General features: G+C 36.2%; 1 protein-coding gene across 13 annotated transcripts in view; it reads left to right on the top strand.

The window, feature by feature from the left end:
* Positions 1-13,304, top strand: part of LOC105479484 (family with sequence similarity 135 member A) — a 135,071-nt gene that overhangs the window by 86,846 nt on the left and 34,921 nt on the right. For 7 of the 13 annotated variants that reach the window (XM_071096891.1, XM_071096892.1, XM_071096890.1 and 4 more), the window contains 3 exons: positions 8,990-9,063; positions 10,442-10,596; positions 10,811-13,163. In XM_071096891.1, the coding sequence (XP_070952992.1) occupies positions 8,990-9,063; positions 10,442-10,596; positions 10,811-13,163 (2,582 nt within the window). The remainder of the gene's footprint in view (positions 1-8,989; positions 9,064-10,441; positions 10,597-10,810; positions 13,164-13,304) is intronic. The other 6 variants (XM_071096897.1, XM_071096896.1, XM_071096895.1 and 3 more) reach the window with 3 other exon arrangements.

Raw genomic sequence — 13,304 nt, 5'->3', positions numbered from 1 at the left:
ATTTCTCTAAAATCTGCTTTTGTAGTTTTTATGCCTTAAGTTTACTCATAAGCATTTTATATTATCTGATACTATTATAAATGGTTTTAAAATTTTATTTTCCAAATAGATGCTACTAGGATATAGAAGTATAATTGATTTTTGCATATTGACCTTTTACTGTATTGCTTTGCTAAATTTTTTAGGTAGAGTATTCTATAAATCTCAGTCAGCTCAAGTTGGTCGATAGCATTGTTTAACCTTGGATTGACAGATTCCCCCCTCTGTTTGAGTACTTTAAAAAGTACCATTATCTTCTGGCCTCTGTAGTCTGATTAAACTTTGTAGTTTATACTATTGTTTATACTATCTCTGTAGTTTATACTATTATTTATACTCAGTTATTTATACTATTTTTCCCCTCTGGCTGCCTTTAGGATTTTTCACCTTGTCTTTGTTTTCCAGCAGTTTGACTATGATATGCCTTGTTGGAGTTTTGTTGTTTTTGTTGTTTGGTTTTTTGTATTTATCTTGCTTAGGATTTGCTGACATCCTTGGGACTCTAGGTTATTTTTACCAGTTTTAAAGAAATTTGCTATTATATCTTCAGATATATTTTCTGCCCCATTTCTTTCCCTCTTTTCTCCCTCTGGTACTCTAACTATATGTATGTTATATCATTTTGATACTCTTGTTTTTCAGCAGTTTATCGTCTATGCTCTTCAGACGGAATAATTTCTGTTATTCTGTCTTCAAATTAATTAACTCTTTTCTGTAGCAACTAATCTGCTCTTAATCTCATCTAGTAAAATTTCATTTCAGATATTATGTATTTAACTTCTTAAATTTCCATTTGGTTGTCTTCATGTGTAATAGTTCCATTTTTATGCTGAGAAGCCCTGTCTGTTTACTGTTTATGACCAGCTTCTTTCAGTCACTGGGCAATTTATAATCATTGTTTAAAAGTGCTTGCTTAGAATTCTAGTTTCTGATCCAGCATGTAAGAGCTTTGGAAGTTGTTACTCCCATCCTAACCAGAAGAAAGCTGAACGAACTGAAAAATCAACAACTCTTCTTAGATTTATCAGAGAATTAAGGTCACAGGCAAATTCCTGTCCCCAAAATTGGTGAGTTAGATAGCCAGTTACAGAGAATTCCATCTTAATAGAACAAAAACACGGCCGGGCGCGGTGGCTCAAGCCTGTAATCCCAGCACTTTGGGAGGCCGAGACGGGCGGATCACGAGGTCGGGAGATCGAGACCATCCTGGCTAACACGGTGAAACCCCGTCTCTACTAAAAAAATACAAAAAACTAGCCGGGCGAGGTGGCGGGCGCCTGTAGTCCCAGCTACTCGGGAGGCTGAGGCAGGAGAATGGCGGGAACCCGGGAGGCGGAGCTTGCAGTGAGCTGAGATCCGGCCACTGCACTCCAGGCTGGGAGACAGAGTGAGACTCCGTCTCAAAAAAAAAAAAAAAAAAAAAAAAAGAACAAAAACCCATGAACAGAAATCACCACTGTAGCCAGTCCTGCAATAGGAAAACTTATAATTGATGAATTCTTGGAGACTCAGTATGGACAGATGAGTTAAAAACTCCTGGCAGGGGTGAAGGGGGTTCTTAGGGGATCCCATACTTTCATGATTTTCACTTCCAAGAGCCCTCCCAGGTTCTTTCAATGAAAATTGCAGAAAAGCCCCACATACTTCCGGATGGTGGGGAGGGAATGTAGCCATTCTGAAATACATCCAGATCATTCTGTCCTTAACAAAATGTGCTTCAGTAGAAACTATCTTACCAGAGCCTCACTGACCTGGGGGGAAGAGAAATATCCAACTCTAGCCTTCTATATGGGGGAAATAAAATATCCATTATTATATGTTATTAGAGAATTACAAATTAAAACAAGATAACCACTGTATACCTGTAAGAATGGCTATGATCTAAAACACTGACAACAGCAAATGTTGGCAAGATGTGGAGCAACAGGAACTCCCATTCATTCCTGGTAGGAACACAAAATAGGATGGCCACTTTGGAAGACACTTTAGTAGTTTCTTACAAAACTGAACATATTCTTATCATATAATCCAGCTATCACACCCCTTGGTGTTTACCCAAATGAATTGAAAATTTATGTCCACAGAAAAACCTCCACATAAAGCAGCTTTATTCATAATTGTCAAAACTTGGAAGCAACCAAGATGTCCTTCAATAGGTAACTGGATAAACAAACTGTTGTCCATTCATACAATGGAATGTTATTTAGCAATAAAAAGAAATGATCAGTGAAGTCGTGAAAAGACATAGAGGAACCTCGAAAGCATAATGCAGGCTGAAAGAAGCCAGCTTGAAAAATCTACATATACTGTATGATTTCAACTATACGACATTCTGGAAAAAGAAAAACTATGGTGACAGCAAAAAGATCTGCGTTGTCGGGGCTCTGGGGGACAGGGAGGGACAGGTAGGTAGAGCACAGGGGATTTGGGGGGCAGTAAAAATATTCTGTATGAAACTGTAATGGTATATACATGTCATTATATATTTTTCAAACCCCATGTACCACACCAAGAGTGAACCTTAATGTAAATAATGGACTTTAATAATGATATATTAATATTGGTTCATCTGTTGAAACAAATATACCATAGTAACACAAGATGTAAATAACAGGGAAAGCTGGATGGGTGGTGGGGGGAGGAAGGGCAATATGGAAACTCTATTTCATACTTTCTGATCAGTTTTTCTGTAAACCTAAAACTGCTGTAAAAAAAAAAAATAAAGTAACTTTTTAAAAAATTGCCTACTTATTCAGACATCTCAATTATCTTGGTGTCTGTCTATTGGCTGATTTTATCTCGATTGCACATTATATTTTCCTGATGCTTCGCCTGTCTAGTGCTTGTTCCTCACTGCTTGAAAAACTTGCTTCATGTATTTTAACCAATTTTACAGTTGTTTTCAGAAGGAAGAGGGTAAGTTCTACTCTCGTGGTCTCAGTTGACATTAAAATAGAAGTTTTCAGCCCCAGCTGTACATTTGAATTACCTGGGGAACTTTAAAAAAAGATCAGTGCTGAATGAGGTCCAGACCTAGGAAACTTTTTAAAAAGTTCTCCAAGTGATTAACGGGGTTAGGGTATTCCCTGAAGAACTACGCTAGAAACAGTGGGAGCTGAAATTTGGCCTATCCTCTTTGGAGTCCAGTTGCATCTGCCTGTGGAAGGAGCATGTTTTTGAAATTTATGCTTTAAAGCTGCTATATGGATTAGCAGGATCCTAGATTCTAATGTGTACCCGTTACCCCCCAGTAAGGAAACCAGAGTGTCAGTGAATTCTTGTTAGCTTTTATTGAGATTTTAATATCATAAAATAGTATTCTCAACAGCATTGGTGAAACTTATATTCTAGTAGAGGGAAAAAGTTAGGAATAGCTTGTATAGCCATTCTTTTCCGCTTAAAGAACCTCTTTACAATGATGCGTTACTTACTCAAAACATTATGAAGTTTGCATTTTTAAGAAGAGATATTTATTGCTTAAACTACTTGATCTGATATTCTTTGAGTATAACTATGTGAATGTGTATTTTCTAAATAAAGTAAAAGTACTTTCTGGGAACATATTGCTTATTTATGGTATATAATTTGATACTTTTATATTTTGCAAGGTTTAGGCAGACTTCCAGTTTGACTATAAGCATAAACAAAATATTTTGTCGCTTTTATGTGTATATATACAAATCATGTCTAGCACTTCCAGTAAATAAATCTGTCTAAGTGGGGGGTGGTAGCCCACGCCAATAATGCTAACATTTTGGGGGCTGAGGTGGGTGGATCACTTGAGCCCAGGAGTTCAAGACCAGCCTAGGCAAGATGGGGAAACCCCATCTCTATGAAAAGTACAAGTATTAGCCAGGCATGGTGGCATGCACATCATTTTCTTTCTTTTTTTCTTTTTTTTTTGAAATGGAGTTTCACTCTTGTCACCCAGGCTAGAGTACAATGACACAATCTTGGCTCACTCTAACCTCTGCCCCCCCAACTGGTTCAAGCGATTCTCCTGCCTCAGCCTCTCAAGTAGCTGGGATTACAGGCACCTGTCACCATGCCCAACTAATTTTTGTATTTTTGGTAGAGACAGGATTTGACCATGTTGGTCAGGCTAGTCTCTTAACTCCTCCCCTCAGGTGATCCACCTGCTTCGGCCTCCCAAAGTGGTGGGATTACAAGCATGAGCCCCCGTGCCCAGCCAGTAGTGTGATCTTTAATGGGTAATTTTTTTTCTTTAAATATTCTAACCATAATCTTTGATGTTACTATTGGAATTGTTTTGAAGCACCACAGTAGTGTCAATATATGACAGTGAGCTTAATACATGTTGTGTTCGTTCTGACTGTTTCACCAACTGGCATTCCCTTCATCTCTCTTCCTCTACTTGGGTCTCCACAGCAATATTTAAATTAGGTCTGTTAATATGCAATGATCTCTAAGTGTTCAAGTGAGAGGAAAAGTTGCAAGTTTCTCAGTTTAAATCAAAAGCTCGAGATGATTAAGCTTAGGGAGGAAGGCATGTTGAAAGCCAGGATAGACTGCAAGCTAGGTCTCTTGCACTAAACAGTTAGCCAATTTGTGAATGCAAAGGAAAAGTTATTGAAGGAAATTGAAATGCTTCTCTAATTGAATGATAAGAAAGTGAAACAGTCTTAGTAGTGATGTGGAAAAGGGTTGAGTGGTCTGGATAGAAGATCAACCCAGCCACAACAATGCCTTAAGCCAAAGCCTAATCCAGAGCGGGGTCCTAACTCTTTTCAATTCTATGAAGGCTGAGAGGTAAGGAAGCTACAGAAGACAAATTTGAAACTAGCAGAGATTGGTTGTTGAGGTTTAAGGCAAGAAGTCTCCATAACATAAAAGTGTGAGGTAAGGCAGCAGGTTCTGATGGAAAAGCTACAGCACGTTCTCCAGAAGATGAAGGTGGCTGCACTAAACAAAAGATTTTCAATGGATATAAAACAGCCTAGTAGAAGAAAATGCCATCTAGGGCTTTCATAGCTGGAAAAGTGAAGTCAGTGCATGACTTTAAAGGGCAGGCTGGCTCTCTTGTTAGGAGCTAATGTAACCGGTTCCTTGAGGTTGAAACCAATACTCATTTACCATTCCTAAATTCTAGAACCCTTGAGAATTATGCTGAATCTATTCTGCTGTATTAACAACAAGGCCTGGATTACACCACATCTGTTTACAGCATGGTTTACTAAATATTTTAAGCCCACTGTTGAGACCTACAGTTCAGGAATAAGAAGATTCCTTTCAAAATATTGTTGCTCATTAATATTGCACCTACTCAGCCAAGATCTCTCATGGAGATATACAAGGAGATTAATGATGTTTCCATGCAGACTAACACAGCGATCTATTCTTCAGCCCATGTGATCCATGAGTCATTTTGACTTTCAAGCCTTATTACTTAAATACATTTTGTAAGGCGATGGCTGCCCTAGATGGTGATTCCTCTGGTGGATCTGGGCAAAAGGAAAACTTCTGGAAAAAAATCACCATTGTAGATGCCATTAAGAACATTCATGATGCAAGGAAGGAGGTCAAAATATCAACAGGAACAGAAGTTTGGAAGAGGTTGATTCTAACCCTCATAGGTAACTGTGAGGGGGTCAAGACGAATGGAGAAAAATAACTGCAGATGTGGTGGAAATAGCAAGAGAACTAGAATTAGAAGTGGAGCCTGAAGATGTGACTGAATGGCTGCAATCTCATAATCAAACTTGAATAGATGAAGAGTTGCTTCTTATGGGTGAACAGAGAAAGTGGTTTCTTGAAATAGAATCTACTGGTGAAGATGCTGTGAACATTGTTGAAATGACAACAAAAGATTTGGAATATTACACAAACTTAGTTGAAAAAGCAGTGGCAGGGTTCAAGAGGATTGACTCAATTTTGAAGTTCTACTCTGGGTAAAATGCTGTTAAACTGCATCACATGCTAGAGAGAAATCTTTTGTGAAAGGGAGAGTCAATTGATGCAGCAAACTTCATTGTTGTAATTTAAGAAATTGCCATAGCCACCACAACCACCCTGATGAGCAGCTATCAATATCAAAGCAAGACCACCCAGCAGCAAAACCAGTCAAAGGCTCAGATGATCATTAGCATTTTTAACAATAAAATATTTTTAAAGTATACACATTGGCTTTTTTAAAAAAGGTATAATGCTGTTACACACTTAATAGACGACAGTATAGCATAAACATAACTTTTATACACACTGGGAAACTGAAAAAATTCATGTGACTTGCTTTATTGCAATATTCACCTTATTGTGGTGGTCTGGACCCTAACCCATAATATCTCCAAGGTATGCCTATACCAAACATACTTTAGCCCTTTGATAATGATTTAGTTGTCATGAATTTTATTTAATGTGCTCAACTTTAATATACTGGTATTCCATGTTATTAAAAATGCCAGGATATTGGAATATCCATTAAAAAATCTCAAGTATTAATTTTTTATTTATTTTGTGTGATCTTTTAGAGGGGAATTCTAGGCTTTTATTTTTTTAAGGACGGATATTTTTTCACCACGTTCTCATTTCTTGTAACTGCCTGTGTACTTACCACTAATTCTTCATTTTTCTTTGTCTAATTTGCTCTTTTAATGTGGTGTGGATTGGGAAAGCAAATAACTGAAACCAAGTGCAGTTGTATCAGCTAGTAAGTATAAATCAGCTTTGTAATGAAACAATTGTATGGTATTTTGCTATGAGTTAGTGCAAGGACGTAAAAAACATTTGCACAGTAAACATTTGCAAGGTGCTTATTTTTTTCAAGGTAGCATAGGTATTAGATAATCTATCAGATATAAACCCTGCACTCAAAATTAGAAACTAATCTGAATGCACATGTATAGAATTGTAATATAAATACTGTTAGCAATTTGAACAGCATTATTATAGTGAACACAGATACAGGAGTATTTAACTGTGAAGCATTAACAAATACTTATTTTGAATGCTTGACTGTTTTCTTCCTCCTAGCTTTTGAATAATTGATGTTGCCAAATGAGTTTCTTTTTTAATTGGGCACACAAAATTCATTTTTTATAAACATAAAAAATGCATGCCAAAATACATGCATATACAAAGCAGAAATATATATATTCCCCGTATTTGAAGTTTAAATTTGTAAATTTAAAATTTTTTTTCTATGTCAAACTTTTGCCTGAAAATAAGCTGTATTGCCATCAGGTGGCAGTCATACCTTAGTTATGGCCACACACTACAGTTAATACCCTTACTTGTAATAGCTACAGCATGATAATTATGCTGAGAGTGAATTTAGAAAGAACTGCATTTGGGTGCATACAGGAAAGGAAAGATTTCTGATAACAAGGAGTCTTAATTTAGAAAGGAAAAGATAAGTGGTTTGGAGTACAAGATTTGGAGTTTCTCAAATCTTTGAATCACAGGTTTATCGCCTACTAGCTATGTTATCTTGGCCAAATAATTAACCTGTTTGTGTCTTTGTTTCCTCACCTATTAAATGAAGATAATATCATCTAGCATTTTTGTTTTTTCTTCATCATTCAATTTGACATTGAGTTTTTATGTAGTTTAATTCAAAGAATGAGAATAAAGTTTTCAGTATAGAGACTATGAGGTAGAGTACTGTCAAGAAATGATCGTTATTGTGGGACTTAAAGAAGGTAGAGAGAGAAGGAAAAGCAGCTAGCGCCAGTTTCTTAGGTCCAGCTGCAACTGCAGGAATCCAGATAACTTAAAGATGTGTTTTTTTCATGCTTTATAGCCCCAAAGGAAATCATCTTAATAGCCAGACAGGCTGTTATTTTTTCTCATCTTTCCTTTAATGTTGGAGAGGAAAGAGAGAAATATTTGGACCACATATGAAAGTAAAGATACAGAACGCATCCTTCTCATTGATATCTTCTTTCCCCACTTCCCTCATTGACTTGTTTGTCTGAAGACCCAGGTTTATCTGCTTAGGGAAGCAAGTTTAGTAAGTCAGAAATTCATCTGGCCAGATATCGATGATAAGTAAAATAGGTCTCTGATTTGTTGGACATTTAAAACCAAAGAATCCTAGATCTTACTTTGTTTAGAAAATAATTGTAGATGTAATATGATTTCTCCTCTCTGTACTGTCCAAATAAGACATCTTTTCCAGCTCCTAACTGTTGCCTATTTTGCTGCAGTAGCTGACAAAGCTTTCCTTTCATAATTGAAAATGAAAGGGTTAAAATACAAATACAATGGAAGAAATGTTCAGCTAGATTCGACATGTATTTACCAAGCACTTGATTCTGTAGTATGCCAAGCTGCATGTTTTGGGGGGACGCAAAGGTCATCAAAATATAACCTTTTTTTTTTTTTTTTTTTGAGACGGAGTTTCACTCTTGTCGCCCAGCCTAGAGTGCAGTGGCGCCATCTCGGCTCACTGCAACCCCTGCCTCCTGGGTTCAAGTGATTCTCCTGCCTCAGCCTCCCGAGTAGCTGGGATTACAGGCTCCTGCCACCATGCCCCACTAAGTTTTGTGTTTTTAGTAGAGACGGGGTTTCACTGTGTTGGCCAGGCTGGTCTCGAACTCTTGACCTCAGGTAATCCATCCGCCTCAGCCTCTCAAACTGCTGGGATTACAAGTGTGAGCCACCACGCCTGGCCCACAGCTTCTATTCTAAAGAACATTACACTTCAGGAGGGGACACAATTCATGTATATAATTATTTTAAGAAACAAGGTGGTAAAGGCTATGGTGGTAATCATAATAGCTTGTATTTATATATGCTTTCCAGATTTATTTTATTTCATGCAGTACAAAAATACATTGCTTTGGCAACACTGAAGAGGGAGAAGGGAAGTTTAATTCTGACAGGTGATTATGGAGGGCCTAATGGAGGCTGTTTCTCTCCTGACCATAAGATGCCGGATTGACTTTTTAAATATCTCACATTGTTAATATTCTCTTTTGGAATTTTTTAGGTACGCAGATTTTCTGAGGCATTCTTTTGTTTTGAGCATCCAAGAGAAGCTGCCATTGCATACCAGGAACTTCAGTGAGTAGTATAAATCCAAAATTAAAATGATTTTATTTCCTTTTACATAAGATACCTGTCTCAGAATTTATCAGTGACAGAATATACAGTATTAATATAAGAAATTAGGAGAATTCGAATTTCAGAAATCCCATCTTTAATCAAAGTAGGTTTCATCTTATGAGTTACTTCACAAAAGTCCCATACTTTACATATAAAGAAGCATAATGCACTGTATTCCTCCTTCCCTTTTTATCAGATCTACCATAATCTTGGTAGTCTCTTACAGCTTTGGCTCTAGCCTTCCATTTGGCCATATTCTGTCTGTATTTTCACAGGTCATAATTTCTTATGTTCATCCTTTTTTATTACAGATTTTCATAGATATTGTCTTCTGTAATTGTAAATGATTTACAATTAAAATATCCAGAACAAATGCCTTCTCTCTCTCCTACTGAGTAGATTTAGTCCTAGTTTCCTTTGGCATTAAAGAATATTTAGAGGACGTTATGCTGAGCAAAAAAAGCTAGACATTAAAAATTGAATACTGTATGATACTACTTATATGAAGTTATAGAATAGGCAAAACTAAGATGAAAAAAAGACAGGACAGTGGTTTTCTTGGCATTGACTTGGGCTGGATTGGGAAGACATGAGGGAACCATCTGAGTAGATGGAAATGTTCTGTATCATATATCCATTTGTCAAAATCATACAGCTAAGATTTATATTTTAATGCATATAAATTATACCACAAAAAAAATCCTATAAATAATTAAAATAGAGTATCAAGGTAGGTAGTGAGTGCTGATAAAAAGGGCACATGTTAATTGTTGAAGTTCAGAGGTATGTATGTGGGGTATTTTATACTATTTTTTGATTTGTTTGAAATTTTCCATAAGACAGGGTTTTCTGTTTTAATTGTTTTGTATTAGAAAATTATACATCTTGTTTTAAATAGCTGTTAATTTTATTTGTCAATATATGTTAAGTAGAAACAGTAGAAATGAAACGCGTCTTTCTCCCAGCACTAGCATCAAATAATTACTAGGCAGTTAAGCTTTTGGTATTTCTCTTATATGTGATTTGCAGCAGATTAAGAAGTTGAGACATTAAGCGTGGAAACTCACTTTGAAATAAGAAAGTATAGAAGAATATAATGGAAATTACGTAAATAATTAGCAGTCTGTAATTTAATAAGTCAATAATTTATTGCCAACAAACCATCATTTTCATTTTACCAGTTTTTATCGCTGACCAAGCAGCTCTTTCATAAGAAGATTATGTCTTACAGATGGGGGATAGGAATGGAGGAGGGAAGGGGAAAGGGTAGAGTCTATAAAGGAGAGTTGGGTATAATTTCTTAAAATTACAATCTGACTTAAGAAATATTTTTCAGTGCTCAGAGTCATCTACAGATGTGCACCGCTATCAAAAATACTTCCTTCTGCAGTTCTCTTCCACCCTTACCTATTGAATGTAGTGAATTAGATGGAGATCTCAATTCATTACCTATAATCTTTGAAGATAGGTATTTAGATTCAGTTACTGAAGGTAAGTGTAATCTAACTAAAATATACAAGCTATGTGTATAGTTTTCAGTATATTCTTCCTAATATACATAAAATCATTCCCTAATATGGAATAATTTTTTCCCTCTCTGGTTTTATTTATGTTTGAGGATATTAGAAAGTTATAGTTAGAAAAAGAATCATATGAGTTTTCACACTTTGTTTTAAACCTGAATCTTTTTTTCTTTGGATAAAAGACTTAGATGCACCCTGGATGGGAATTCAGAATCTTCAGAGATCAGAGTCCAGTAAAATGGATAAATATGAGACTGAAGAAAGCTCTGTAGCAGGACTTTCTAGCCCAGAGTTGAAAGTCAGACCTGCTGGTGCCTCCAGTATTTGGTATACAGAAGGTGAAAAGCAGCTAACAAAATCTCTAAAAGGAAAGAATGAAGAATCAAATAAATCCAAGGTTAAGGTTACTAAGCTTATGAAAACAATGAAATCTGAAAACACAAAAAAATTAATAAAACAGAACTCTAAGGATTCTGTGGTTTTGGTAGGCTACAAATGTTTGAAAAGTACAGCATCAAATGATCTCACTAAATGCTTTGAAGGCAATCCTTCACATAGTCAGAAGGAAGGTCTGGATCCCACAATATGTGGATATAATTTTGACCCAAAGACCTACATGAGACAGATAAGTCAAAAGGAAGCTAGCTGTTTGCCAACTAATACAGAGAGAACTGAACAAAAGTCTCCAGATATTGAAAATATGCAACCAGACCAGTTTGATCCTTTGAACTCTGGCAACCTAAATCTTTGTGCAAATTTGTCCATTTCAGGTAAACTTGATATCTCCCAGGACGATAGTGAAATTATACAAATGGAACACAATCTGGCATCCAGAAGGTCATCAGACGATTGCCATGATCATCAAACATCCCCATCTTTGGGAGTTAGAACAATTGAAATAAAGCCCAGTAATAAAGATCCTTTCAGTGAAGAGAAAATAACTGTCAAACTAGGACCTTGGACAGAGCTTCGGCAAGAAGAAATACTTGTGGATAATTTACTACCCAACTTTGAGTCAGAATCGAATGGTAAATCTAAATCTATAGAAATAACATTTGAAAAGGAAGCTTTGCAAGAAGCAAAGTGTCTTTCTATTGGAGAATCATTAACTAAATTAAGAAGTAATCTACCTGCCCCTTCTACAAAAGAATATCATGTTGTAGTAAGTGGAGATACAATTAAGTTACCAGATATTAATGCCGCATATGCCTCATCTAGATTTTCAGATTCAGGTGTTGAAAGTGAACCAAGTTCTTTTGCGACACATCCAAACACTGATTTAGTCTTTGAAACTGTGCAAGGGCAAGGTCCTTACAATAGTGAAAGATTATTTCCTCAGCTTTTGATGAAACCTGATTATAATGTAAAATTTTCATTAGGAAATCATTGTACTGAGAGTACAAGTGCTATAAGTGAAATACAGTCATCTTTGACATCCATAAACTCTCTACCTTCTGATGATGAACTGTCACCTGATGAAAATTCTAAGAAATCTGTTGTACCTGAATGCCATCTAAATGATAGCAAAACTGTATTAAATCTAGGAACGACTGATTTGCCAAAATGTGATGATACTAAAAAGTCAAGTATCATTTTGCAACAGCAGAGTGTTGTGTTTTCAGGGAACTTGGACAATGAAACTGTAGCAATACATTCCTTAAATTCAAGCATTAAAGACCCTTTACAATTTGTTTTTTCAGATGAAGATACTTCCAGTGATGTGAAAAGTAGTTGCAGCTCCAAACCTAACTTGGATACTATGTGTAAAGGCTTCCAGAGTCCTGATAAATCTAATAACTCTACAGGGACAGCAATTACATTAAATTCAAAACTGATTTGTTTAGGCACTCCTTGTGTCATTTCAGGTTCCATTTCTACTAATACAGATGTTAGTGAAGATAGAACTGTGAAAAAAAGTAGTGATGTATTAAATTTCAAACAAATGTATTCAGAAATCCATACAGTTGAAAGTGAAACTCATCTGGGTACAAGTGATCCTTTTTCAGCCAGTAATGATATAGTAAAGCAAGGGCTTGTGGAAAATTATTTTGGTTCTCAAAGCAGTACGGATATTTCTGACACATGTGCTGTCAGCTACAGCAATGCACTTAGCCCTCAGAAGGAAACTTCTGAAAAAGAAATTAGTAATCTTCAACAGGAACAGGGTAAAGAGGATGAGGAGGAAGAGCAGGATCAACAAATGGTTCAAAATGGGTACTATGAAGAAACAGATTATTCAGCTTTGGATGGAAGAATAAATGCTCACTATACAAGCAGAGATGAACTAATGGAAGAAAGACTTACAAAATCCGAAAAAATAAACAATGACTATCTGAGAGATGGTATAAATATGCCTACTGTCTGTACTTCTGGTTGTTTGTCCTTCCCATCTGCACCACGAGAGTCTCCTTGTAATGTTAAATATTCTTCCAAAAGTAAATTTGATGCCATTACAAAGCAGCCAAGCAGTACTTCTTACAACTTCACTTCTTCAATTTCTTGGTATGAAAGTTCACCAAAACCTCAAATACAAGCGTAAGTAATGAAACATAATAGTATCTGCTGCTAAATATATGTGTGTGTGTGTGTGTGTGTGTATGTGTGTGTATGTGTATATATATGTATATATGTATAATCATAGATAGTGCTAAAGGATTGAGTGTCGGCCCGGCGCGG

This window comes from Macaca nemestrina, chromosome 5, assembly GCF_043159975.1.
Source record: "Macaca nemestrina isolate mMacNem1 chromosome 5, mMacNem.hap1, whole genome shotgun sequence".
NCBI lineage: Eukaryota > Metazoa > Chordata > Mammalia > Primates > Cercopithecidae > Macaca > Macaca nemestrina.
The sequence above is the reverse complement of the archived record's forward strand: the minus strand, read 5'-3'. Positions and strand labels throughout refer to the sequence as shown.